This window comes from Anguilla anguilla, chromosome 13 (genome assembly GCF_013347855.1).
Source record: "Anguilla anguilla isolate fAngAng1 chromosome 13, fAngAng1.pri, whole genome shotgun sequence".
Taxonomy (NCBI): Eukaryota; Metazoa; Chordata; class Actinopteri; order Anguilliformes; family Anguillidae; genus Anguilla; species Anguilla anguilla.
In genome coordinates, this window is record NC_049213.1 from 2,167,253 (window position 1) to 2,195,000 (window position 27,748).

General features: G+C 43.9%; 1 protein-coding gene across 12 annotated transcripts in view; it reads left to right on the plus strand.

Annotated features, from left to right (window-relative positions):
* The window catches only part of dock3 (dedicator of cytokinesis 3), a 312,362-nt gene that overhangs the window by 127,939 nt on the left and 156,675 nt on the right, over window positions 1-27,748 (plus strand). For all 12 annotated transcript variants that reach the window (XM_035388217.1, XM_035388222.1, XM_035388223.1 and 9 more), the window contains exon 5: window positions 14,773-14,869. In XM_035388217.1, coding sequence (XP_035244108.1) covers window positions 14,773-14,869 — 97 coding nt within the window. The remainder of the gene's footprint in view (window positions 1-14,772; window positions 14,870-27,748) is intronic.

The window sequence follows — 27,748 nt, forward strand, 5'->3', positions numbered from 1 at the left end:
TTTCGTGTGTTTGAACCCCAACACACACACACACACACACACACACACACACGTGTGTTTCCGTGCAGTTGAGAGCTAGCCCAGGGTAGTTCTTCCACAAAGATAACAGAGCGTAACGATGCCAGTTCTTCAAATCTGCATATTAATGTCTCCCTGGATGTAACTATTTTTCCAACCATATACTCCCATATCCTGAAGTGGAAATATAACGTTGTGAATACAGTTATCCAAGGCTGTCTGCTTATCGGGAAGCTGAAGGGAATGTTAAAAGGTAATTATTTCAACGCGTAGAACGCTGTTCTTCTTTAACATCAATTACCCCTTGTGGGTTATCAGTGTTCTGTGTTTTTTTAAATTATATTTCTGTTTAATCTAAAATACTCTTACCCCTTTATACAGATTAAGCAGGCATACTTATGTTTACCCTGACAAGTCGGGGAACCAGAAGGCCTAACAAGACTTCTTTATCCCTTGGATTTTGGAGATGTGCTGTTTAGAAGTGCGTGTGTTCCGCATTTGCCTGCGGGTATGAATGAGTTGGCTCACGAGAGCCAATTTGCAAACGGTGATTCACTGCAGCGTTGCACCGAGCATTAACAGCGTGGTATCCACTGGCACTCTTATGCTGGTATACCGTCTGGAGCGTAGCGTGTTAAATTAAAATGGAATTACTGTGATAGGAAGTGAACAACATTACGCTATGTTTTTTATTTGTGATGATACAAAGCCAGCGTCTGTTGTTCCTCTAAACTGAAGTGGATAACAGTATGGTATGTTTTTTTCCCCCTGACAATCGAGCTTTTGAGGTATTACTTCATGTTGAATTATTTTCCTCATGGTTTATTTAATTAGGCAATGTCTAAGGATGGCAAAACCAAATTAATGTGAAGCACAAACAATCACTTAAGGTGTGTTTTCTATTTGCATACTGTAGAAACTCTTTCAAAAATATTTCACTGAAAGTGAACATTTTCAAGACAACAGCTTCATGATTAGATTCTCTGTATTACGATATAATGAAATATGATCATGACACATTATTATAATTTTTATTAAAATGTAGTGTATAAAATTATATAGTAGACAGCTATATAAATATTTAAATTCATTGCTATTATTTTTCTCCTCTCATATTTTACTTAATAATGTACTTATTAATTAATCATCAAATGGGAAAAGTGCTGCAGTTTGACAGAAAATTTCATTAGATTGTATCCCAAAAGAATTACTGACATTGTTATTTGTTTGTTAATTGAATTGTACAGTAAAGCAAAATTGACTCCTTGTGTCAATGGGAATAAGACAACTGGCTGAAACACATTGAGCGGTTCCTGGGTAGTGGTAATTATGAGCTCAACAGCTTCTGTCCTGGTGCCAGCCAAATAAAGTGCTAAATTACGGAGTGTGGGCGGTAAGGAGTGTGCAGTAGGACGCAGGCAAACGGCTCGTCGTTTGTGACAGAACCCTGACGGCTTTGTGTGAGAGTTCCGTTGTAGTCCATTTGTGAAAGAACCATGGCGGCTTTGTGTGAGAATTCCGTTGTAGTCCATTTGTGAAAGAACCATGGCGGCTTTGTGTGAGAATTCCGTTGTAGTCCATTTGTGAAAGCGTGTTTTTCAGGGTCTTTTTTTGTATGTTCCTTGTGGAAAAAAAGCCTTTTAATGGAGATTAAATTATCACTTTAGATCAACAGCAGAGGATTAATTTGTTAAATAAGGGACACAGCACTGTTCCAATGTACTCCCAAGTTTGAAAATACAGCTATTTAATATGCATCTGCATAATGTTTTGAAAGCTTTGTTTTTAAATTCTGATTAATCGCAGATAGGAGCATCCTGATTTGCATAACCTTATTAAATTAAAAGCACAGAGTCCCGAATTAATTGAAATTACAATCCTTTTCTTCTCCGAAAGTCCCTCACGGGGAATTTAAAAGATAGAATCTCGGTCTCAATACATTTCATTAATGTTAACATCCTTCACAATCCACGTCCTGATAGGAAGTACTGTCTGGTTACTGTGGGAGTTCTCTTCCAAACAGACTGCGCAGTCCACTCGCAGCGATGCAGCAAGTATGAAGTGTGACACACATGCTTTAGTTATCGGTTCTGTAACTATTAAAAGGCCACAGTACACTCAAAGTCAAATGAAAGTTGATTCAGGGTTAAATCAAATGTAACAGTTGCTCTCCTGCCCTGGAACGAATCTGTTTTCCTGTTCACTTTTCAGCAAATGTCTACAGAGGCACCTTTACAGACTAGACCTAAAATTTTCTTTTTAATATTAAAAACACTTTTTTGTCTTGCTCTCAGAGGCCTTGATGAACTTTTGCTCTGAACTTTTGCTCTCCAGCTCTTGTCAGCCTGGTGTTATTCCCAGCTCCTCACGTACTGCCATTTGGGCTGAAGCCCTTGGCGTCACTATACCGATGCAGAAGAGTCCTTTGGCATCACTTCCTGATGCCCTAGGCATCCCCATAGACTATAATAGAAACCCTCAGCATCTTATGCTTACCCCAAAGGTAAACATGTTATATGGACGTCAAGGGTAAAAGGGAATAGTGCACCTTGCCATATTTTAACATAATCGAAATCACAATGCAATATTAAAGTAATGACTTCATAAAATTAATTTGTGAAAGCTGGCAGCAGTCGGACCGGGGGGAGCATTTTAAACTTTAACGTTAACGAATGTCTTCCATTTGTTACTCTGACCGGACATTATATTGATTGGTTGATTGATTGATTGAAATTCTTTATTGATCATTAAAATACAAGTGCCCCCTCTAGCCAGAGATGCCCCAGATACAGAAATCATCAAAAGGATAAAAACACAATAAAGCCCAAAGGCTTATTTACATTGTGGTCCTTTTTTGGGGGGTGGGGTGGGGTATGGAGGGTGTTAATTGACCGGTCGGGACCACAAACCATGTGCAAATATTTTGAAAGCCGGACATTCCGGTGGAAAGCCTGGACGTCCGTCAGCCCTGCCCTTGGCATCAACGTGAATCACAGACGGTTTCCATTGAAGTCTGTGGGATGCCTAGGACATCCAGAGGTGGCATCACAGGACTCTGTGTCAGTATGGTGAAGCTGAGGGCTTCTGTCCTAACATCCATATATGATGAGTTGGGAATGAGCCCAGGTTGCTCTTGTTGTAATGTCTGCTTTGTATGTGAGATGTAATTTTCTAACTTGCTTTACTAAAAATCTCTATCAAACGACTGAATTTTAATTGTAGATTGTCTATGAGTCCAAAAGGGACCACAAGCAGACTATGCAATCTCAGAGTTGATTTTGCACTGAGCAGAGAGTGAGATTGTGCTGATATGGATGCTTTGTAATGAAGGTACCTGACACTGACCATTGGGCAGTTGTAGTACTGATGGCTCAGTTGTTAGCCGCAGTGAGAACAGCTTCATATTTTCATTTTACTGCAGGTTGTCTGCAGGAAAACAGCAAATGCTTTTTTTCCCCCCAAACTTGACAAATAAAATAAGGTGGTATTTCTTGTGTAAATTTAAGATTTCCACGCAAAAACACTCCAAAAACTGAATTATTACTAAAAATACATTTGGATAATTTTTGCAGTAGATATTAATAGAAATGCTGGCATTCATCCAGGGATTAAAACATATGAAGAGCAGAGATTAGTGCTGTCATTTCTGTGTTGTGTTAGTGCAGGGTCACATTGTTTCACATACTAAAAATGTAATCTGATCAGCGCTAACATTTGGACAAACTGAGTTCACTCAGTTATTGCAAAATCTAATTTATTGTTTCTTTTTTTAATCTCTTTTTATGTCCCATGGTTTTCTACTGGAAAAAAGGACTCCTTAGAAACAGTAATATGGAGTCAATAATAGTATTTGTACTCCTTTATTCATCCAAATACTGAAAAGTTTTGAACGTAAAGCTTTATTGCCGAGCGTCCCAGTATAACATTTGCACAATGCACAACATGCGTACAAACTGCGTGAGTGCGGGATTCATAAAAAGGGCCACGGACGCATACACAGAGTGCATGTACGGAGGTGTACAGGTGTAATGACTCGCAAACAGGATCAATAAACACTGCTCTTGGATGCTTTTTTTATCCTGCTGAGTTCCTGTGTGGGTTTCTGCCAATATTTGGCAATATTTGCCAATATTTGCACTTTGACTTGCAGTGAATTCCAGAATTGCGCCTTTTCTCCCCAAATTACGTTTGGCCGGTTAGTTTTAGCTAAATTTGCCAAACGGTGTCTCTGAGCAGGAAAATAATCTCATTTCAGTTGCGTTTCAGACGATTCAGACCAATGCTGACTGAATCCCGCCACTCTGGCCTCCTTCCAGCTGAGCTGGAAGGTGTGCCCAGTGCGCAGTCAGTCACTGGCTGCAGACAGGCAGCCGGCACCCGATTGGCCAGATGGATCACACTGAACCAATGACCTCCAACCTTCCTTCTCTTGGTGATGCTACAGCCAATCAAGCGCCTCCCCATGGGGCCTCATGGTCAGGGTTAGCTTTTGACACCGAGCCATAGCGATGGCCCTGCTCTGTGAAGCAGTGCTTTAACAGGCCACTGCATGCTCCAGTCCACTGGCTTCTCCTGAAATGATGCTGTTTACTGTACAGCCTGTACAGCATCTTGTGGTCTTTTTACAGTTTAATTGTTACAGTTTTAATTTAAAATTAAGTTGTAGTTGAAGTTGAAAGGCTCGCATGTGTTTTTTAACAGACAGTAGTGTGTTCTGCTTGTTAAAATAGCAAGATGACAGAAACTATTTTGTCATTCCTTCATCAAGATATTTACAGTTTCTTCATGTTAATTTCAATTTTGAAAGTTATTGTGATTTATCTATTATTCATTTTCTTATCTAATTTTTTGTACAAAAACATAGGGTATTAAAAAGTACTGATGAAGAAAAACACATTTATATATTTGTAATATCATATATAATGGATAGTTAAAAAAATGTGTCAGGATTGGTTGACAAAACATTCCACATCAGTGGTGGCAATTTTTCATTTCGCAAACTAATAAGTAGCATTTCATGTTTGTGTTGTGCCAATAGGTTTACTAGACAACAAAAGCAGTGCACTGCAGTCTTCAGATTGTATATACTGCATTAAATTTCATTAAAACGTTTAGACAAGACATCGTTGTACAAATTTCAAAGCCTTTTATAATAAATGTTTTATTGCACTGTAATAAAGCATTTATTATTTAAAAAAACAATTTAACACGTGTCTACATTCTCAGTAGTGATGTATGACATGCAGTCTTCCTGCATATTTAACTCTGTTATAAAGAGTCCAAGAATCTGTCAGTGGCCCAAGCGTTTATCCCTAACTTCTTTGAAAGCAGGTATCGCTTGTTTCCTGTGTTCTGGTGAGAAAGGGAAGGATATTCAGGAAAAAGAGGGCCAAGTGCTCCTAGACCTTACTGAATACATCTATGAGTGTGAGATAAACAACCTTGAACACATGCTCCGAGACCTTACTGAACACATCTATCAGTGTGAGATAGACAACCTTGAACACATACTCAGACCTTACTAAACACATCTATCAGTGTGAGATAGACAATCTTGAACAAGTGCTCCTAGACCTTACTGAACACATCTATCAGTGTGAGATAGACAACCTTGAACACATACTCAGACCTTACTGAAGACATCTATCAGTGTGTGAGAGACAATCTTGAACAAGTGCTCCTAGACCTTACTGAACACATCTATCAGTGTGAGATAGACAACCTTGAACACATACTCAGACCTTACTGAAGACATCTATCATTGTGTGAGAGACAATCTTGAACAAGTGCTCCTAGACCTTACTGAACACATCTATCGGTGAAATCTTATCTTTGAGGTGTTGCTCTGGTCTTCTCTCTTCTATCAGGATTTGGTTAACTGAGGATTTTCTTCTTTTTTGGGGGGGTGGGTGGGTGTCAGTTGGTTCAGTCATTCTAAATGGATAGTTCACTTTCTGGAGTTTTAAAATATCGTTTCAGGTTTAGTGTATGTTTTTGATTCGCGCAGACAGTTATTTGAGGATATTTTAGAAGTTTCTTGCAGTACTTTCTAACAATCTGTTCGCTCTATAATGAATTGATGGGTTTAGGCAAATTTAAGGCAAGAAAATACACCTTAAATAGCTGCAAAGCAGTGACATTAAGTTGTAAATGTGCATATTACCTGATTTTCTTTTAAAAAAAATTAGATTTAATCTCATCTTCAGTTGGAACTGTTTCCTGTGGCACATGCAACCTGGCACTACTGCACTGCGTGGAAGAAGTGGTGCAGCTTCCAATGGAAAACATGCACTGAAAACCGAAATTATGTATTTTTAAAACCGCAGAATGGGTACTGTCCCTTTAAGAGTGATTTTCATTTCTAGGCACAGCGACTGTTGATCAGCTGATTCAGAGTGGAGTAGAGCCATTTAGCGCAGACGCTGGAAGAGACAGTTAAACTGCCATTTCTCTGTGGCACGCTTGGGTGAGGACCAGGGTTTGAAGTTATGAGGTGGAGACGCCAAAAAAAGTCTCTTGTATAACTGGGTCACAATGAGGCTGTTTTTATAATGGCTGCTGAATCCTGAGATCGCATTCGGTGATGAGAGTGTGGTGGCCTCTTGCTGGAGAGATCCAGGTTGCCCTGGCCAGGGAAGTGTGTTTTTATCAGGGGTTTGGGGAGTGGAACAGGCAGGGCACGGGCGCACTCTGCTCCTGAGGGCCTCGCTCCCGTGTGAGAGAAGATTGGGGAGCACGCCAGACTCCCCCAGCCAGAGGAGCGCATTAAGAACTTCATTTCACACTTAGTGCCGATGAGTCGCTAAAAAAAAGTCACATAAACAGGCTCGTGATTCTTTAACAGACTGAATCGTGACCCATTTGGATACACAGAGAAAGCAAAGAATGCCTGAATGAACAGGTGTAATGACGAGGAGTGTGAAAACTGTCTAAAATGTAGCGTTCTTCATTTTTACACTTGAATACGTGTGCTCCAATACTTCACTCAAGTTGCGGTCCTTGGATTTGTGCGCTGAGTGATTTGCCCTTGGTGAGAGCAGAATTCCACTTGCAGGTTGAGATAAAATAACACACCTGGATCAAACACACACTTAAAAACATGTTTCATTGGATAACCATAAAATCTTTTGCTTCAGTTTGTTACGCCTGTTTTTTTTTGTTGTTGTTCTCAATTGAAAATTCTTCGGTTCATTTGAATGAATGAATTCTTTTAAAATCAGTAATCTGCAGGGATTTCACTGAAGTGTCTGAAGAGTCTAAAGTAAAGTGTCTGGACTATAGAAGGTAGTATTTATCGGTGGTCCCTGGCATAGAAACTCAGTGAAATATGGTGTTGCGTCAGCGGCTGAGGTGGGCCTTTCAGTGGAAAGCCTCCTTAGCCATAGTGAAGAGCACAATTCTTAAAATCCATTCTTTACAGCTTCATAAACATTGTTCTGAAGCGATTCAAGTAAAGTGCCTTCTTCTAGGAAACCAACTGCAGCACTGCGCTGCAAGGAAGGAAACCCGACAAACTCTGGGTCCCTAACCATCACGCTGCAGTGCTCCCATTACTGAGGGTCACAGTGTCTGCTGGCTGTCCGTGCGTTTCATTTCAGCCCGTGATTGGCTAAAGAGTCCACACACCTTGTTCTGAAGCTCTTAATTGGCTGCTGATTGAAAGGAAAGCACAAATTCTTTCAGACACTGCGGCCCTCCAGGACTGGAGTTAAACCTGTAGGCACTGTGGCCCTCTAGGACTGGAGTTAAACCTGCAGACACTGCGGCCCTCCAGGACTGGAGTTAAACCTGTAGGCACTGTGGCCCTCTAGGACTGGAGTTAAACCTGCAGACACTGCGGCCCTCCAGGACTGGAGTTAAACCTGTAGACACTGCGGCCCTCCAGGACTGGAGTTAAACTCGCAGACACTGTGGCCCTCCAGGCCTGGAGTTAAACCTGCAGATGCTGTGGCCCTCCAGGACTGGAGTTAAACCTGCAGACGCTGTGGCCCTCCAGGACTGAAGTTAAACCTGCAGACACTGCGGCCCTCCAGGACTGGAGTTGAACCTGCAGGCACTGCGGCGCTCCAGGACTGGAGTTGAACCTGCAGGCACTGCAGCCCTCCAGGACTGGAGTTAAATCTGCAGATGCTGTGGCCCTCCAGGACAGGGGATTGACACCCCTCACCTGGAGTTAAGACCAGGGAGCATGAGCAGCACAGTCAGGGACCAGTCAGCAGTTGATTGGCCAGTGGGCAGATTCTTCAATGGCATAATCTTTTTCACTTCTGTCAGCCAGATATTGAGCTGAAGTGGTACTGCATTAAACACAGAGCTGTGACAAAGCTTTCTTGGCAGCTAGTGATGATCTTTGCTTTGATATCAACTGTCACCCTTTGAGGTAACGTTGCTCCTAATCTGTTTGGGGCTTCAGTACAATGCCTTGTCTCTCTGCCTGCAATTTATTTTGTGTGTAACCCTGTATTTCAGGGAGGTGATTTTTACAAATTGTTCAGAACATCTTTCTGAAGGGAAGAAAGTTTATAACTGTCGTGCAAGAACACGAGCTTTTCTGTCAGTTGGTACAAATCCAGTTGTTTAGAAAATCCATATTCTGGAATCTAGTGCATGTGTACAGTGATGTAAGTTCCTTGCAGAACTCCTCTCTGTTATTTTCTGTGCTCTGAAAACATGTCTGATCACACTGCTCATTTAGGGTCATTTAGTTTGCTTGCATTCGTTTCCCTGCCAGTTCGGTGACACATTCTATGAGCCCCACATATGACCTGTGCCCTATGACTGCACTATGACTGCTTTATGATGCTTTATGCAGTCTGTACGGCCCTTTTAGTGATTATATCAGCCCTTTACTGTAATGTAAGTCATTGCTGTGTAGAATGAGACCAGTGAGTGTAATGTAATATAGCCCCGCTTTCTTTTTAATGGCATGTGGCCTGTGATGTAATGTGTTTTACACACATTGCACGTGCATTACCAGTGCATCACAAGGCAATATTAATGCATTCATAAGGCACTATTAAGGCACTGATAAGGTGCTATTAATGCAGTCATAAGGTGCTGTTAGCAGTCATAAGGTGCTATTAATGCAGTCATAAGGTGCTATTATGACAGTCATAAGGTGCTATTAATGCAGTCATAAGGTACTATTAATGCAGTCATAAGGTGCTATTATGTCAGTCATAAGGTGCTGTTAGCAGTCATAAGATGCTATTAGCAGTCATAAGGCATTATAAGTGCATGCCACTTCCTTGACAGCAGTGAATTCAGGTCCCCCTTGATGGCCCAGATCTTTCCCTCATTCCCTGTATTTCTCCATTATATAGTGCTTCCCATTGGTTTGTTCATATACATTGCTTCCCATTGGTTTGTTAATATACGCTGTTAATATACGGTTTTTCACATACGGTGTTTCCCATTGGTTTGTTCATATACGGTGTTTCCCATTGGTTTGTTCATATACGGTGTTTCCCATTGGTTTGTTCATATACAGTGTTTCTCATTGGTTTGTTCATATATGGTGTTTCCCATTGGTTTGTTCACATACAGTGTTTCTCATTGGTTTGTTCATATACGGTGTTTCCCATTGGTTTGTTCATTTTTGAAAATTTTTTTTTTTTTTTGGTGTCCAAGACACTTAATATTCAGTTTGATGCAAGATATTTTAAAGTTCAGCTCACAAAGCCATTGTCACCCAGCTTGAAGGCAGCAATGCTAGTTTTATTTGTTTTTTAATGTATAAATAAACATCATCAGCTGTTCAGACACATGCCTCTCAGCGTTGCTGCACTTCCTGGTTGAGCTGTGACCTTGGCTTTAGTTTCCCTCTCCCTGGCGGGCTTGCCTGCTCGCACCAGGCACGTTTTCACCGCGAGAGAAAACACAAACTGACAGCGAAATATGCTAATGCTAGTTTCACCTCATCCTATCAGTACAGAGATATATATACACACTTTCTCTGTGCCTATCTGTACTGAAGTCCATGCATCTGTACTGCAGCCCGAGGGAAACTCTGTCTGGAATTTGATGCATTTTGCATCAATATTTATGAGCAGTAGCCAGAGCTGCCTCTCTAACTGCATGTGGGGGAAAAACTCCCAGATCCTCTGCTAGGCTGCTCCACTGGGAACAGGCTCCCAGGAACAACTGCTGCATGTCGAGAGAACTGGGTCTTTCACTCAGGCCTTCACTCTCAGAGCTTCCCACACTTCGTGGGCTCAGTTTTATTGGCATTAATCTGTCTTCCGTTAAAGCGGAGAAGGACGCCAGGCACCTGTGAGGCGGTGTGCAAATGTCACGTCAGGCACAACGAGCGCTCCCACCATAATCCCACATTTAATAACTTTAATAACTAACCGCCAAAGCCTCTGTAGGGTCTACTCCTGTATCGGTGGGAGTTCATAGGCGCTGTATTTTCTTAGATGTGAAAAGATGTTAAATGGGTTTTGACAAAATGGGATGAGACTGGTTTTTTTAAAAAAAAAAGATTCTTTATTTTGACGCAGAAACAGAATTTGTGTTTGTCTCCAGCCACTCAGCACAAGTTTTGGTGAGCGGAGAGTTCATGCTGTGTGGGCACTGCAGGCCGCGATAGAGACCAGGGGCTTTCCTGAGGCAGAGTACCCCGATGCCTGTTCACCTGCGTGGGACTGGCTGGCTCCCCCACCCACCCCCCTTTCTTGGGGACACTTCCCTGCCATTGGAGTCTGCCCACCCAGCCTCTCACCCCCAGTCCTCTCTGCCTCGTTCTCTTCATCTCTCTCTCACTACGGTGTCACCGGGACACCGTCACCGCTGTGAATAAAGGACAGCCTCATACAAATAACTACACATTTCACAAGCTGGAACTACATGCAAACTGCCAGAAAAGACAGCCCTCACACAAATAACTACACATTTCACAAGCTGGTACTACATGCAAACTGCCAGACAGGACAGCCCTCACACAAATAACTACACATTTCACAAGCTGGTACTACACTCAAACTGCCAGACAGGACAGCCCTCATGCAAATAACTACACATTTCACAAGCTGGTACTACACGCAAACCACCAGATAGGACAGCCCTCATACAAATAACTACACATTTCACAAGCTGGTACTACATGCAAACTGCCAGAAAGGACAGCCCTCATACAAATAACTACACATTTCACAAGCTGGTACTACATGCAAACTGCAAGAAAGGACAGCCCTCACACAAATAACTACACATTTCACAAACTGGTACTACATGCAAACTTCCAGACAGGACAGCCCTCACACAAATAACTACACATTTCACAAGCTGGTGCTACATGCAAACTGCCAGAAAGGACAGCCTCATACAAATGACCACATTTCACAAGCTGGTACTACATACAAGCTGGTACTACATGCAAACTGCCAGACAGGACAGCCCTCACACAAATAACTACACATTTCACAAGCTGGTACTACATGCAAACCACCAGTAAGGACAGCCCTCATACAAATAACTAGTGTTGTCATTTTTGATTAATATTATTGGTCACATTCAGATATATGATTCAATATATGATTGAATACAGTTCTTAGTGAAAATTACAATATGTTGTACATTTAAAATAGTTTATTTTGAAAATGAGTCCATGTGATGTCTTGATATCATTTGTATGTATTCAAATGATAAAAATAGAATCAGAAAAATCAGTAATTGTCAGTAATTTCTGCTTGGGGCATTATTAAGTAAATACATTGTCAGACTAAGACTGACACAGCTAGTATAGCCAATTAGTATAGCCAAGCTTAATTTTGTTGAACCTACTTAAATATTCATGTTCATATTCATTGCGATATGAAGCTGCTCATTGCTTCAGTATTTTTGTATAAATTACCCTTTTCCATGAAATCAAGAAAAAAGTAGCAATTTAGAGGGTTTCACCTTTTCATTTTTAATTGGTCTACTTTATACATCCATGACACACGGCAACAGATCTTGAGTTTCTTATCGTACACATCCAGCTAGTGAATTCAGTGAGGAACAGGCAATTATGGGCTCATAGTATTTTCTTAATATTACCCCAAGTAGAAATTACTCAGAAACCTCAATGTAAATTGTTGGCTTTTTTAGCAGAAGCAGTGAACTGTTTTTAGAGTGCACTGTGTGCATATTAAAATCTTCCTGGCAGGATAGGGTCCTGTTTGTAAGTTTAAAGGGCACGTGGAGCCCCATCTTGCCCCAGCACAAATTAAGCGTTGGTACACTGGTTACCTGTCATGGAAATTACACTAAACTATATTCCTTTATAAAATATTTCCACAAGGCAGAGTGTGATGAAGCAAAGTTTTCTCTTTATTGAGATCTCAACGTAAGAAATCCAGCTGCCCTCAGATAGGACAGTGGGATTTCTTCCAAAAATCGTTTGTTCAAAGCACATTTTTATACATTTCGAGACAAAGCTTAGTTATATAGAACAGGTTTTTATTAGTTCACTTTTCTGGATACAGGTTATTGTACCACATGCTTAAATCTCACACACCTAAATAAGCTTTGAGGGGTAACAGCCTCCAGGTCTGGCTGTCGAGATGACCAGCCCTCGAACGTCTCACAAGGCCTCCTGGTACCTTCTTATGGTATTTTAGGATTTAGCAAAAACAACAATCCTGTTGTCTCCTCAGAAAAAGGACTAAACCTCAGCAATCATTAATGGTTATAAAAATAAAAACACTTGAAGAGTATAGTATATAGTACTCTGGTTAATGTAGTACAGTATATTGGTTAATATAATAGAATGGTTAATAGAGTACATTGATTAATATAGTACACTTGTTAAAATAGTATGCTCTTTAGTATAGTAAACTGGTTAATGGAGTACAGCAGTAATAATGTAGACTCATAGTCAAGGCTGAGCATTTGGTAAAAAATAGTACACTTGTTAATGTAATGCACTACTATGCTGACTAATTTGCTACACTGGTGGACAGCGCTGAATATGTGGCTGAAAGACTGGCATAGTATGCTGGGTAATGTAGTATGCCTATTATGTGTGTGCTAATGTTGTATTCGGGTAATGTTGTATGGTGGGTAATATAATACACAGGGAAAGATAGAATGCTGGGTAATGTAGTATGCTGATTAATATAGTATGTAGTGTGCTAATGTTATATTCTGGGTAATGTTGTATGCTGGGTAATATAATACACTGGGAAAGATAGTTTGCTGGGTAATGTAGTATGCTGATTAATATTGTATGTAGTGTGCTAATATTGTATTCGGGTAATGTTGTATGCTAGGTAATATATACACTGGGAAAGATAGTATGCTGGGTAATGTAGTATGCTGCAGGTTAGGGCTGAACTCATGGCTTTGACTTGCCAAGTGATGTAAATGCATTGAGTTCCTGCACAGTGTGTACGAAGCCAGCGCTCGCCCCGGGGGGGTGCACTGAAAGCGTGCTAACAGCCACGTGAACGCCATCAAAAGGCCATCACTGTGAGAGGCTGCAGCCACGGGCGTGACCGGGGAGATGCGCCCGGATGAAGCCATCAGATCCGCCTATGCTGGAGCCATCAGATCCGCCTGTTTGCATGGGGAATTAGAGAAGGACAATGGGAAGGGCGTTAGCGTCCTGCCTGAAAGAGGAGGAGGAGAGCGAGATAAATCCAGCGATGGAAGAGAGGAGACCGGAGGGAATGGGGGGGGGGGGGGGAGGGGAGGCGAGCCCAGCTCCCAGCGAGCAGCGGCCGGCGGTGGAACTAACATTCGGGGAGAAAGCCATAACACCCGCCGCTTCACGCCTGTCAGGCGCGGCTAACCGCCGAGAGCTTACGCAGCGAGAGACATCTCTGGGCAATGACACCAGAGGCTAATCCAGATCTCATCCCCTCGCGCGCAAATGCATTGGTTCTGCATCGGGTCCTGGTATTATAAAGGGTATGGGATGGCTGTGGGTTCTGCAGAACTGTAGAGATGATCAGGGGTGGATGGAGCCTTGGGATGGGATTATTAGACTATCATTTTGGCTTGTTAACAGATTTTAAACAAGTTGGCTCCTCAGTGAATTCAGTCATAGTTCATGGAGAGAAAAGTAAAGCTCTTGGATATGGAGGAATGTGGATCGGATAGCGAGTGTGTAAAAGCACAAAGTCAGGTGCTTCTGACTTACATCCTCCTGCTGGTGGATCAGCACCGGTTCTGCATAGCCGGCCCGTGTACCTGTGGGGCCCTAGCTGAGATCATGGAAATGGGCCCCAAAATGAGAAATAATAAAAACCCCACACGGGGCCCCTTAGCCACACCAGGGCCCTGGATGGCCCTTTGTATGGCCTGGTGGATGGGCCGGCTCTGGTGTGGGCCCACCCTACACTCCGAGCCGTATTCTAACCAGTAAAGGTTCGGTTGTCCTCCCACTGAAGCTAAACATTCCACTGAGCTGTGTCTTCTGAAAGTGGGCGTGGCCAGTGACAACACTAACTGTCTGCACTGCACTCGGCATCGGTAACTCCCGTTACCGACCAGATCCTCCCGTAGCCTGGAGACAGAGAGGGTGTAGGGAACACCGGATCTGTGTGTGTGGCCAGACGCAGCCCGTAGAACCTGCGGTGATGTTCCTAACGGGCTGCTTGCTCGCCAGTGATATACGTGCGCCGATGTGAGGCTGCAGTGTTCATGTTCAGTAAATGTGCTCATTAAATGATATCTCAGATATTTCATATTTCTGATATGCTTTAAGCGTCCGTTCGGTGTGAGAGAGACCGGAATGAAACGTTGGGCGTGTGTGTCTTACGTCCGCAGGCCGTATGAGACAGTGGTGCCCCTGGAAGACCCCATCATCACCGAGGTGACCTGCACCCTGCAGGAGTGGGCCGTCCTGTGGAAGCAGCTCTACGTGGTGAGTGCCGTCTCCCAGAACCCTTTCACACAAACAAAATCAGAGCAACAGAAGGGAGGCGCAAAGCCAATGTGCGCCTGTGAGTACAAACAGAAATGCCAGGGTGGTTATACAGCTAACAGGAAATGCCGTGGGTAGCTACACAGTTAACAGGAAATGCTGTGGGTAGTTACACAGTTAACAGGAAATGCCGGGGTAGTTACACAGTTAACAGGAAATGCCGTGGGTAGTTACACAGTTAACAGGAAATGCCGGGGTAGTTACACAGTTAACAGGAAATGCCGTGGATAGTTACACAGTTAACAGGAAATGCTGTGGGTAGTTACACAGTTAACAGGAAATGCCGGGGTAGTTACACAGTTAACAGGAAATGCCGTGGGTAGTTACACAGTTAACAGGAAATGCCGGGGTAGTTACACAGTTAACAGGAAATGCCGTGGGTAGTTACACAGTTAACAGGAAATGCCGGGGTAGTTACACAGTTAACAGGAAATGCCGTGGGTAGTTACACAGTTAACAGGAAATGCCGGGGTAGTTACACAGTTAACAGGAAATGCCGGGGTAGTTACACAGTTCACTGGAAAGAGAAATACAGTAACCTAGGACAGGACGGGTGGATCTGTAGCTTAGGTTAAGTCTGGTTTCTGCCTGACTGTGCTGTAGTTATGTCTGATACAAGGAGGTACTGTCCAGTACACGGTCCATATTAGCTGCAGTAATATGGGCTTTCTTTAATACTGACCATTTCAGAACTATTGCAGAGGAAGTAAGCAGCAGTTGTATGTATTTTACACACATGCTGTGTAATTGGTTATCACTTTGCCCTTTGCAGTAATTTCTTCAGTTATTAGTCATCTCTGAATGCGCTGTTAGAATAGGTTTTCTGTGCTTTTTCAAACTTGGCCCAGAGGACCCATTGTTCGTGCTAGTTTTTGTCACAGCTGTTTTCGTCAATTTGCTGACATTTGTTTTATTTCTGTTTTATGTATGTACACAGGGATCTCTTGCAAATGAGGCTTCTGTCTCAAGTGACTGCACTCTTCAAATAAAGGATGAATAAATATCTTGCGCTGATATATTAAGGCTGTTGAAAATGTGTATTTAAGTTTTTACATAATTTTCTGCTTTTACTTATTCTCACATAATGAAGGATTGGCTCAGTGTTGTTTTCTCTGTCATTGGACCCCAGTGATTTCGCCTCTGTTCTGCGATCAATGCAAAGTTCAGTCCGCTTCATAAAAGAATCATTTGTCGACTCATACTAGACGTTGCGGAAAATAATATCCTTAGTTCTGTAAATGTGTAATATTTATTCATCAGCTTCAAGGCATTCGTTGCTATTTCTGTCATAATGTGACCGTAAGAGGCTAAATCATCCTTCGCTAGTCATTAAGAGTCTAATTAAGACCAATTAACAGCTCGTTATTATTCAGGGCTTGTAATTACGGTAGGCCCAAAAACCACATACACACTGCGGCCCCACTGTCAGTTTAAAAAACCCCTGGTTTATTTCGGCGATGGTATACTTTAAAATACGCATGAAATCATTACACATTCAAAATAATTGAATTTTCAATAAAACGATTTTTAAATATTTTTGGTAAGGCATGCATTTAGTGGGGGGTCATGCTAGGCCCCATTGAGCTGTGTTTTCATATTATCTGCATATGACTAACAGACTGAAGGAAATTGGCATGAAAATACTAAAATCGTAAGAGTGAGATTGTTTTGATAGAAACTCTTAGTGCTTTGTGGGAACTTTAATTAAGCACAGCACTCGCAGTGAAAAGGTTATGGAGTTTGACAGCATGCTTTGTGTCAGCCTGTGTGGCAGATTATGAGACATTAGCTGTGGCAACGTTTCTTGCTTAAAAAGGGCAGGAGATCCCCAGGCGTGCTCAGAAAAGATCCAAAGAACTAACCGTCTATCGACTAGCGGGAATTGCATCTCTGATTTATGCCGTTCTGTCTGTTTCCTGCGCGTCTCTCCGGCCTTTAGAATAATTATCCATAAAAACTGATGGAGCGTTCATTGCAAGAACATGTCCACACGCGCACGGGCATGTTTAATGCTTTCCACGTTTCAGACACACCGCTGCAAAGCAGGAGGCTGCATCCTTCGGCTGGGTGAGTTCATCCATGTCGTGACGTATCGTGACATACAGTCGGGCTCGCCGTCCCCTTCCTCCGCCGGCTTCGTTTCGTTACGCTGTCGTCGGGAGGAAGCCGATTTACGGCGCTTTCAGGAAACAGCGCTGATGCCGCCGCCTCGTCGGCTGTTTACCCTCGTCAAACTTTATTATCTCAGAGAGCATCCGACGCAGCGAGCGGGTCATCGACAGACTCGACCGGACGCGGCCGTAGAGCTGCCTGTGAGTCGTGTTCTGCTATAAACCCCCCCCCCCCCCCCCCCCCTTCTGAGACGGGGAACCTCGTGTACCTGCCCGTTTCTGTGGCTTCCTGTCGATCAGCGGCCCGTTTAGGCTTGGGAAACCAGGTGTGCGGCCGCGTGCGCTAATTAATGACTCAGATTGAGGACTGAAAGGCAGCCGTCGCAGCCGTCGCACACTCCGGCCCTCCAGGAAATGAGTTTGTGACCCCGGCTTAAACGAGTCTCCTTTCCTCGTTGAAATCGCAAGCTCGGTATTATATTGCCGGGGTGCAGTAGCGCCCTTGTCATTAGAGACAGTTCCTGTGTTAACCGTGATTTTGAGGGGCATGTTCCCTTAACTACGTGGATCAAGTGGACTGGCATTCAAGTTCGACGTCTGCTAAACCGTACTGGCTCTGGCTGGTACAAGCAAAATATATGCCCTGGTACAAACTACTACCTACCGTGGGAGATTAAATAATACTAACGTACAACTAGTATTGAGATGTAGTGTAAGTACAGATCTATTAAGAGTTCTCTTGAACTTGCACATTTTTTGGCACTGTCAGCCTTTATTTTTCTGGAATAAATTGTTAACATGATGAAGATACTTTTGTCTTTTTCCTCTACAGCACGTTTTAACACCTGAAACAACATTTTAAAACAGAAAATATAACACAGATGCATAGGTCCTTACAGTCATAAAGGTTGATATCTAAGAAGTACACTGTCTGTGTATGAAGACCTAAGCTCTGGAAACGGGAAGTGAGATGTTTGAAATGATGCATCCTTTTAGTTTAGTATCTCTCCCCTTCCTGTTTCCACTGAGAGGGCAGTGCAGAGGGAAGCCCTGCCGGACTGACCCGGGCCTGAGTGGAGCTGGCCTCTCCATTACAGGAGAGCCAGGGCTGTGATGAAGTTCATCACAGGGGGTTTGGAATGACAGATTCAGTACTAGGCTCCTCAGCAGGAGGAAAAATGTTCTCAAGCTTTTACTGCATGTGAGAGGTGACCTGCTGTAGTTCATTTTTTTTTAATGTGAAAAGGTAAAATGGTAATGTACAATATGGCAACCAGTGGCAATGTGTACTTTTACCAGTATTCAGAACACATTCTTTTTTCATGTGATTGTGTGTTTTGTTTGCTGTGTCATCAGGAATCTGCTGGAGTATTTTAGAATTGTATCAGCATCCATGAGTGTTCTAGTCAGCGCAAGGTTAATGGGGAGTCTAAGTTCAGGAGAATCTCATTTCTTAAATTTAGCACCTAAAGGGGGGCTGAGCATGTCCAATTCCCACCCTAATTTTCCAGTTGTCAGCAACCGCAGCGAACCCCACTGCTGATTGGTTCTCCCCCGAAACACATGGTGTCACCAGCTGCTTCTTTTCGCACCCTGAGACTAGAGCTGAGGAGTCAGAGGAAGGCCTTTCACACGCTGCTTTGCACATGGTCCGCGCGCGCCTGGTCGATCAGCGAGGGTCGCGATTCAGACACGGCCCGCTAACCGAACGAACCCTCCCGTACTCTGGGCCATGCAGTCTCCCATTGCACACATCATGGTGCCTTATCCGAATGCGCCACCCAGCAGCCGTGAAGGAGAATTTGTGGCAGAATCCGGGGTGGGGTTCTCCAGCCAGCTCTGTCACTGGGGGGTGGGGGTGAAGGGAAGGGCACTTCATGCTCAGCAGAAGGAAGCTGGTGTAATTCAGCCGAAATTAAACAAGCGTGGCTAACACAAAATGATGTGTGGCATTTACCAAAACTAGCACAGAGCACCAGAGGAATGCACCCGTCAAAGTAGCAGGAGAAGTGGCTGCAGCTCCAGAATTATTGCCTACGAATGGGACACAAAACAAGTCGCTTAAAACGGCTTTTATTGCGGTGGCTTGCAATTGTGCCTTTTTTTGTGCCATTTTTGTCCTTTTCTGGAATTCCCACAAAAGAACTCCATCCAGTGCTCTGTTGTAAATGCTGTATATTATAAATGATCATTTCTAAGCTGTTTTTTTTCCTGAAGAGATGTTAGTTGTTAATTGATTGTAAATCATGAAAAAAAACGGAGGCAAGTGCTGCAGCTCGGGCGCTACGCCTACAGTAAGTGCCTCGAAAGAGGCTCGGCTTCAGAATCCAAATCCAATTCTCTCTCGCGCGTCCTGTCCTGTCAGGGGAACAGATTTCTGTCGTGATGCATGAAGCAGAATAAAGTCCATTCGGGAGCTGCTGACGTGGGCGTTCTATAGAAGGGGGTTTCTCATTTCTGCACTCTCCGGGAGATGCAAAATACACACATTTATTTTATTTATTTTCAGAGACAAAAGTAGCTGAAAATCTGTCAGTCTCGGTGCCGAATCTCCTCCTGCAGGCTGGCTGCAGGGTAACCTTGAGTCGACTCGTCCGTAAGTACTCGTTCCAGAGCAGGAGGTGTCCATGGTAACGTGCTGCTCGGGCCTGCGGTCAGCCGGTAAGCAGCTCGCTGGCTGGATCTGCTGAGAGAGCCCCTCCAGCTGGAACCCTTTTCCTTGGCAAATAGTTGATAAATGTCCAATTAAAAGACGCTCTTCATTAAACCCACTGTCGGTTACTTGTGGCCGACTGTACGATCATTGGTGGCGATCTGTATCAGGAGGGAGTTTCAGAGTATGTTTTTTATTTTTATTTTTTTGGTTTGGCAGAACCACAAGTATTTTTTCAGGTGTGCGGCAGCCAAAGAGAAGTGAGTCATAATCTTTGCTTATTGGTTTTTAATTCAGACGCTTTGAATGAGAAACGGGGATTTTCTCCGCGCTCCAGCTGTGTGGGGGGGGGGGGGGGGGAGTTAGCCCCTCTCCTCTCCTCCGGGCAGTTACCAGGCAGAAATCCCGCTCTATGATTGGGCGAAGCTTTCCCTCCGACGCAACCGTGCTCCCACAGGACACAGCCTTATGTGACGGTGGAAGAGGGCATCCTCTGTTCCCCTCTCCTTGGTGGCCATATTGCCGTGTGAGCGATCACATGGGCTCACTGCGATAAAAAGCCCCTTTGCTGAGCGGGCAGAGAATGAATGGCGGTATTAGGCGAGTGTTGTGGTGATTGGAGAGAGAATGAATGGCGGTATTAGGCGTGTGTTGTGATTGGAGAGAGAATGAATGGCGGTATTAGATGTGTGTTGTGGTGATTGGAGAGAGAATGAATGGCGGTATTAGGCGTGTGTTGTGATTGGAGAGAGAATGAATGGCGGTATTAGGCATGTGTTGTGATTGGAGAGAGAATGAATGGCGGTATTAGGCGTGTGTTGTGGTGATTGGAGAGAGAATGAATGGCGGTATTAGGCATGTGTTGTGGTGATTGGAGAAAGAATGAATGGCGGTATTAGGCGAGTGTTGTGATTGGAGAGAGAATGAATGGCGGTATTAGGCGTGTGTTGTGATTGGAGAGAGAATGAATGGCGGTATTAGGCGTGTGTTGTGATTGGAGAGAGAATGAATGGCGGTATTAGGCGTGTGTTGTGATTGGACAGAGAATGAATGGCGGTATTAGGCGTGTGTTGTGATTGGAGAGAGAATGAATGGCGGTATTAGGCGTGTGTTGTGATTGGACAGAGACTGAATGGCGGTATTAGGTGTGTGTTGTGGTGATTGGAGAGAGAATGAATGGCAGTATTAGGCGTGTGTTGTGATTGGAGAGAGAATGAATGGCGGTATTAGGCGTGTGTTGTGATTGGAGAGAGAATGGATGGCGGTGTTAGGCGTGTGTTGTGGTGATTGGAGAGAGAATGAATGGCGGTATTAGGCGTGTGTTGTGATTGGAGAGAGGATGAATGGCGGTATTAGGCGTGTGTTGTGGTGATTGGAGAGAGAATGAATGGCGGTATTAGGCGTGTGTTGTGATTGGAGAGAGAATGAATGGCGGTATTAGGCGTGTGTTGTGGTGATTGGAGAGAGAATGAATGGCGGTATTAGGCGTGTGTTGTGATTGGAGAGAGAATGAATGGCGGTATTAGGCGTGTGTTGTGATTGGAGAGAGAATGAATGGAGGTATTAAATGTGTTGTGATTGGAGAGAGAATGAATGGCGGTATTAAATGTGTTGTGATTGGAGAGAGAATGAATGGCGGTATTAGGCATGTGTTGTGATTGGAGAGAGAATGAATGGCGGTATTAAATGTGTTGTGATTGGAGAGAGAATGAATGGCGGTATTAGGCATGTGTAGTGGTGATTGGAGAGAGAATGAATGGCGGTATTAGGCGTGTGTTGTGATTGGAGAGAGAATGAATGGCGGTATTAGGCGTGTGTTGTGATTGGAGAGAGAATGAATGGCGGTATTAGGCGTGTGTTGTGATTGGAGAGAGAATGAATGGCGGTATTAGGCGTGTGTTGTGATTGGAGAGAGAATGAATGGCGGTATTAGGCGTGTGTTGTGGTGATTGGAGAGAGAATGAATGGCGGTATTAGGCGTGTGTTGTGATTGGAGAGAGAATGAATGGCGGTATTAGGCGTGTGTTGTGATTGGAGAGAGAATGAATGGCGGTATTAGGTCTTGGTTGTGGCGATTGGAAAGAGACTGAATGGAGGTATAAGCGTGTGTGTAGTGGTGATTGGAGAGAGAATGAATGGTGGTATTAGGCGTGTGTTGTGATTGGAGAGAGAATGAATGGCGGTATTAGATGTGTGTTGTGGTGATTGGAGAGAGAATGAATGGCGATATTAGGCCTGTGTTCTGATTGGAGAGAGAATGAATGGCGGTATAAGTGTGTGTTGTGATTGGAGAGAGAATGAATGGTGGTATTAGGCGTGTGTTGTGATTGGAGAGAGAATGAATGGCGGTATTAGGTGTGTGTTGTGGTGATTGGAGAGAGAATGAATGGCGGTATAAGCGTGTGTTGTGATTGGAGAGAGAATGAATGGCGGTATTAGGTGTGTGTTGTGGTGATTGGAGAGAGAATGAATGGTGGTATTAGATGTGTTGTGTTTGGAGAGAGAATGAATGGCGGTATTAGGCGTGTGTTGTGGTGATTGGAGAGTGAATTAATGGCGGTATTAGGCGTGTGTTGTGATTGGAGAGAGAATGAATGGCGGTATTAGGCCTGTGTTGTGATTGGAGAGAGAATGAATGGCGGTATTAGGCGTGTGTTGTGGTGATTGGAGAGAGAATGAATGGCGGTATTAGGCGTGTGTTGTGATTGGAGAGAGAATGAATGGCGGTATTAGGCGTGTGTTGTGGTGATTGGAGAGAGAATGAATGGCGGTATTAGGCGTGTGTTGTGATTGGTAAGAGAATGAATGGCGGTATTAGGCGTGTGTTGTGGTGATTGGAGAGAGAATGAATGGCGGTATTAGGCGTGTGTAGTGGTGATTGGAGAGAGAATGAATGGCGGTATTAGGCATGTGTAGTGGTGATTGGAGAGAGAATGAATGGCGATATTAGGCGTGTGTTGTGGTGATTGGAGAGAGAATGAATGGCGGTATTAGGCGTGTGTTGTGATTGGTAAGAGAATGAATGGCGGTATTAGGCGTGTGTTGTGGTGATTGGAGAGAGAATGAATGGCGGTATTAGGTGTGTGTTGTGGTGATTGGAGAGAGAATGAATGGCGGTATAAGCGTGTGTTGTGGTGATTGGTTTGGCCGACTCTGATGGGAGCTCTTCCTGGGTTCATGTCCCCAGCCCCCTTTTCTCTTGCTCAGTTCTGAACGGACTGCCCCTAGGCAGGCTGGCCTGGGGCTGATGTTTGTCGGGCATGTGCTGGAAGCTCCGCCTCTCTGGTCGCTATGGAGTCAGGTTTACACAGAGCTGGGCAGCCGCATTTAAATACGAACAACACCCGCAATCGCGTGACCCACTCTTTCAAAACAGCTCATTGAGACGCGTTTTTTACCCTATCAGTGTCTCTCTCTCTCTCTCTCTCTCTCACACACACACACACTCACTCTATCTGTTTCGTTCTGTCTTGCTTTCTGTCGTGTGATTTCAGTGTGATTCTTAAGTGAGAAAATACGGGTCAGTGCCTGAGAAATGTTTTTGTTGTTTTTCTTTCTCTGACCATTTTTGGAGATTGCTTTTACTTTATTTGCTCGGAAATTGTAGCATTTATTATATTTTTATGTTTTTTCCACATTTGTTCATTCTTTTGTTGTGGCTCTAGGCTTGGTACTTTGTGGTCAATAAAGTCAATTTTTATGTTCCGTTCAAACGTCTATTGATATTTCTGTCCACTTATGTGTGGAATTCTGACTCTGTGATCTCTGTTGTTCATTGCTGCAAATTGTGCTCGTTCGACTGCAGTCTTGATTTAAATTGGACAAAAACACTCTCGGCTCGGATACCACACACAGGTTGGTGCTGTAATTGCCAGCAGTCACAGGTCAAACATGGGTCAATCATTTGAACAATTTGGTCCAGCAAGTTCCGACAATTTTGGCATGTGCCTCCCTTTGTCACGTTCTTTTAAAGGCCCTACTGTAAATGGATCTAATAAATGCCTTCAACCTTTTTTTTTTGACTAATTAAGTTTTTGCCGATGTTTCACAAGTAAATTGGCAAACAAAAAATAGCAGTCTTTACTTGCTAATTTTCAAAATTTCGAATATTATTTAAAAAAAAAATCATATTACAGTTGAATCTTGTCTATATTATTATTATTCTATGATGCTGAGTACTATCTGCGTCCTTTCAAGTCGTTCACTGGCTGGAGGGAGGCAGTTGCAGGGCTATCCCATGATGCCTTGCAGGACAGCAAGACGTGGTCCACAGGGAGCGGAGCGGCGAACGACCTTCAGCTGCTGCCCCGGAGTCTCCCTCCCCTGTGCGTGTGGATTCAGAGACCGCACGCGAGCTAGAGAGCTTTCACGCTCCAGCGCGAGTCCAGCCAATCCACTCACCGTCCCCCCGGGAGCCACGGGGAGTCTCGTGAGCGCTGAGGGCAGTGGAGAGATGGCGTTAAGTGTGAGGCCTGCGAGCGCTTGTGTAGCAGCGCTCGTCTGCTACGGCACGTTACAGGGCAAACTGTGAGGCGTCCTGCGACGCGTCCTTTGTGAAATATGCTGTATAAATCAAATCTGATTGATTTATTGATTTATGACCTTGGTTTTTGGTTCAGCAGGTTACTCGTGTCCGTTATGGTGTGTGGAGTTGCTGGCAAGTGCTGGGCCTTGAAACCTGCAGTAGCAGGAGACTTCACCCCCATTTTGCTTGGACATTGGCCATGTTTAGTCTTGAATTTAATGTCTCCATTCTGACTCAGATTGGGTGAAGAATTGGAAACAAACTGCATTCTGGCTCAGGGTAATTAAAGAATTGGAAACAGACTCCATTCTGGCTCAGAGTGAGCAACGAATTGGAAACAGACTCCATTCTGGCTCAGGGTGAGTAAAGAATTGGAAACAGACTGCATTCTGGCTCAGGGTGAGGGAACGATTGGAGACAGACTCCATTCTGGCTCAGGGTGAGGAATGAATTGGAAACAGACTCCGTTGTGGCTCAGGGTGGGTAAAAAACCTGCTACCTGCTATCAGCACCTTATTCACAGGCTTCAAAACAGGTATTGGGTGGAGGTGGGGTGGGCTGGGAGGTGTAAAGGTCAGCAAAGGGTCATCAGAAAGGCTTCACAGGGGTCTCTCATCGCAGCAGGGCCACAAGGGAAGAGTGGAGTGCAGCTTTCTGCCTCGGAGCCTGCAGTGTGAACTCTGTGCGAGCTCTTTACACAAGGCTTTTACCCACAATCCTCAGGGAGTCACACTGAGGGGAAAAAGAAACTAGCGTGGTAATTTGTATTAATATTCTGTGATATGAATTATTTATGGCATCAGACTCTCCGAACACATGTTTTTGGGCTGGAAAATCTGCATTGTAAATGCTTACGTTCTGTAACGATGCTCTTGGAGAGCTGAAGCAGTTGCCCTGAAAAGTGTTTTGTGGCTCATTGCGTTAGCAGCAGCGAGCATTCTGATGTGGTGGGCTCTCCCTCTTCTGACTCGAGCCCTCCTCGACCCTGATTGGGTAATCCCGTGGAACTTTGAGAGGGAAACGGGTCCGCTCCTGATGGGGAGATGCCTACATGGGCCTGTATGTCACGCTGTTTTAATTACACTACATCACACTCGTTTATTTAGCCCTTGATGCGCTTATCCTGAAATGCAGGAGAAAAACAAAGTGCGTTCAGCTGATTGATATGCTGTAGACTGGAGAGTTCTGCCCGGGGTGTAGGGTACAGCCCGCAACGTGAAACTGATCTGAGATCAGGGTTCCCCGTCCACATCCTAACCACGTCCATTATAAACCGCAGCGTGAAGCTGATCTGAGATCAGGGCCCATCCCTCAGTAGGAGTCCTGACCTCGTATCACGTTTCCCCAGTTCATACACTGACCTTATTCAGTGTGATTTGAAAGGCCATACAGATCCTAGATAAGCACTCCCTGTGCTGATACTGCATGAATGCAAGCTGGGGAATCAGGCTCGGAGTGGAGGATAGTGACTGTAAAAAATCTCTCTCTGCCTCTCTCTCACTGTCTCTCTCCTTGTCTCACTACCTCTCTCACCATCTCTCTCTGTCTCTCTTTATCTCTCTCTCAAACACACACTATCTCTGTCTGTCTCTCTCTCTCTCTCACTATATCAGTCTCTCTCTATTCAATTCAATTCAATTCAATTCAATAAGCTTTATTGGCATGGTAAGGGTACACTTACATTGCCAAAGCATTCACTCACATGACAAATATAACAGACAGGCAATAACAATTTAACTACAATAAACAGAAAAAATATAAAATCCAGACAATCCACAGAAATAAAATTCTACATCTAGAGCATAACGCATACAAAATGTCAATGAACTATAATAATATTACTTTTCTGGTGTCAATGTGACTCCCTGTCCCTCAGTTTGTGGCAAGTGGCAATGTATTGTGCTGCCAAATCTACACATTCCCTTCTTTCTCCCAAAAGGAATGGCAGCTTCTCTGTCTCTGAGTGTATCTCAAATTGTGGGAAGATTTTTTTCATTTTGTCTCTCTGTGTTTCTCACATTTTGTGAGGAAATGAAGCTCTGTCTCCACCTCTTCAGTGTCACAAAGTGAGCACAACCTGTCCTCTCTGGGCAGCCAGGTCTGCCGGTGTCTACCTGTCTCGATAGCCAGGTTGTGTTCACTGAGTCTATATCTTGTCAATATTTTCCTTGTTTTTAAATCTTTCACTGTGGTCAGGTAATCTGCCACAGTGTACTCTCTTTTTAGGGCCCGATAGCATTCTAATTTGCTTTGTGTTTTTGTTTGTGTGTCCCAATAGGTGATGTAATTTTCTTTATGTTTTGCTATAATTTGGTTGACTCTAATTGTTTGTATGTTGCTGTTTTGAGGCTGCTTTGTGTTAGTAGGGGTTAATGAACTAAGCTTCAAGACTAGCTGGCTGAGGGGACTCTTCTTTGAGTCTCTCTCTATCTCTCTCACAACCTCTCTCTCAAACACACACTATCTCTCTCTTTCTCTGTCCCTCTCACCAGATCTCTCTGTCTTTCTTTCTCTCTCTCACACACTATCTCTCTGTCTCTCTTTCTCTCTCTGTCTCTCTTTCTCTTGTTCTTTCTCTCCCTCTTTTGGTGGAGCTGTTCCATTCACTGCCCTGTAGGTTAGCACTAAGGTTTAAAACATGATGTGAGATGTCACAGGTAGTAAAGTTAGATGAGGGGGGGGGGGGGGTGTGGCATGAGCCCACTTTGGGAAGACAGTAGACACGCCCTGGGGCTGCATTCTGTATCAGTGGCTCATGCAGGGAGGCCAGAGAGAAGCCATGCCTGTGGTGCAGAGGATGGAGCAGCAGGCCTGAGCTGGGTGCTGTGTAGAGAGGTGTTTCTCAGCCTTGGTCCTCGGGCGCCCACTGTGTGTGCTGGTTTTTCTTCCAACCATAGTAACACGCTCTGTATTGTAATGGGCTGCTAGTTCTAATACTTTTATCTTCATCTATTGAAGAACATTTTACCCTCTTAAAGCCCCATTATGCCCAAAATTGCTATGCAAGCCCTAAAAAAATAATGTCCCATATTCATCCCCATAATTTCTCTCAGACCACCTTGCTTGCATTTAGTCCTCTATATGCAGTAAGGCATGTCATTTTAGTTGACAGAGCTTCCATTTTTAATTGATTAAGTTACAAACTGACGGGTGAAATCAGTTGGGTCCCATTTGCTGAGAGAGCAGAAACGTGAGACCCTCTGTGTAAAATGAATGTTTACTGACAGCAAATGGCAACAAGCCAAACCTGCATTGTGTTAAAATAAGTTCAATTATGGTATAACTTAAAGTGCATGTTCAGCAACTTTAATTGATCAGGATATTGGCTTTGACAAAAACCAGTGTACACAGTGGGTACCCATGATACACTGCTACAGAGTATGTGCTGAGGAAGGGGCGAACACACACACACACACACACACACACACACACACACACACACACACACACACACACGCAGACACTCTTTCTCACACACACACACACACACACACGCACGCAGACACTCTTTCTCACACACACACACACGC